The 1,256-nt window shown below is 71.9% G+C and overlaps 1 protein-coding gene across 1 annotated transcript; it reads left to right on the plus strand.

Moving 5' to 3' along the window:
- Window positions 1-119: 119 nt before the first annotated feature.
- AURANDRAFT_35230 (hypothetical protein) lies at window positions 120-497 on the plus strand (the record flags this gene model as incomplete). Its single annotated transcript, XM_009044585.1, has 1 exon — window positions 120-497. A coding segment is annotated over one exon (378 nt), but the record flags the coding sequence as incomplete, so codon positions are not given.
- Window positions 498-1,256: the final 759 nt, after the last annotated feature.

Raw genomic sequence — 1,256 nt, forward strand, 5'->3', positions numbered from 1 at the left:
CCCTCGCGGCGCGGAGCCGGCTCCTCGACGAGCTGGCGACGCTCGACGGCGACCTCGTCGACGACGACGAGGACTTCGCGGCCCCCGAGGCGAGTAAGAGCGCGTCGGCGCTCGCGCCGGAGACGCTCTTCTTCGAGGGCCCGCCGTCCATCACGGAGCTCGTGCTGCCGGCGATCTCGATCATCACGATCATCGGCGTCGTCCCGTTCCTGGCCGCGGCCGCGCGGCAGGTCTGGGTCAAGTACAAGATCACGAGCCGGCGCATCTCCGTCCAGAGTGGCCTCGGGGGCAACGACTTCACGGAGATCATCTACTCCGACATCGTCGACCTCAAGTACGTCTACCGGGGCTCGAAGGAGGTCGGCGACATGGTCATCGAGCTCCGCGACGGCGCCAAGCTCGAGATGCGCCACGTGCCCAAGTTCCAGGACATCTACAAATACATCTACTCGCTCTGCTCCGAGGAGTGCCAGGCGACGGCCGCCTCCATGAAGTAGGCGGGCTCGGTTCGACACGCGGCGGCATGTTCGTAACCACGCCTCGTCGGCACACCGGGGACGAGGGGCAGCGCATTGTCCCTCCAGGGGGGGCGGGCCTTGCCATCGCGCGCGCGCATCCAAGGGGAGTCTTAGGGGACAGCGCACTGTGCACATGTCGCGTTACGGCGCGGAACCCCCGCTCTACACGCCGTCGAGCTCCGCGGCGATCTGGCGCTCGAGGTCGTCGTCGTCGTCGTCGCCGACCTCGACGTTCTCGATCTCCGCGAGGACGGCGGCGTCGAGGGCGTCGTCGTCGGCGACGAGCTCGCCCGAGCTGCCGAGCGCGTCGTCGGGCGCGCGCCGGGGCGACGCCGGGTCGTCGTCCTCGACGTGGACGAGGGACGAGAACTCGGACGCGGCCTCGCTCGCGTTGATGAGCACGGCGCTGTCCGTCGCCGACGACTCGGACGGCGCGCGGAACTTGGACGCGCGCGGCGGCGCGGCCCTCTCGAGGCGCGCGAGCGCGGGCGCCGTCGGCGGCGACGGCAGCGGCGCGGGCGGCGGCGGCGGCGGGGGTTGTTTGGGCGCCGGCGCCGGCGGCGGCGCGGGCTCCCGCTGGACGACGGGCGGCGCGAGCGCGTCCGCGGGCCGGCCGCCGGCGAGCGGCGGGTCGGCGCCGAGCGCCGCGCGGACCTCGGCGACGCGGTAAAAGTAGTTCGTGAAGAAGGTCTCCTCCTTGGCCTTGTGGGCGAGCTTCGTGTGCGCCTTCTTGAGGGC

The sequence above is a fragment of the Aureococcus anophagefferens genome, assembly GCF_000186865.1.
Source record: "Aureococcus anophagefferens unplaced genomic scaffold AURANscaffold_481, whole genome shotgun sequence".
Classification (NCBI taxonomy): Eukaryota; class Pelagophyceae; order Pelagomonadales; family Pelagomonadaceae; genus Aureococcus; species Aureococcus anophagefferens.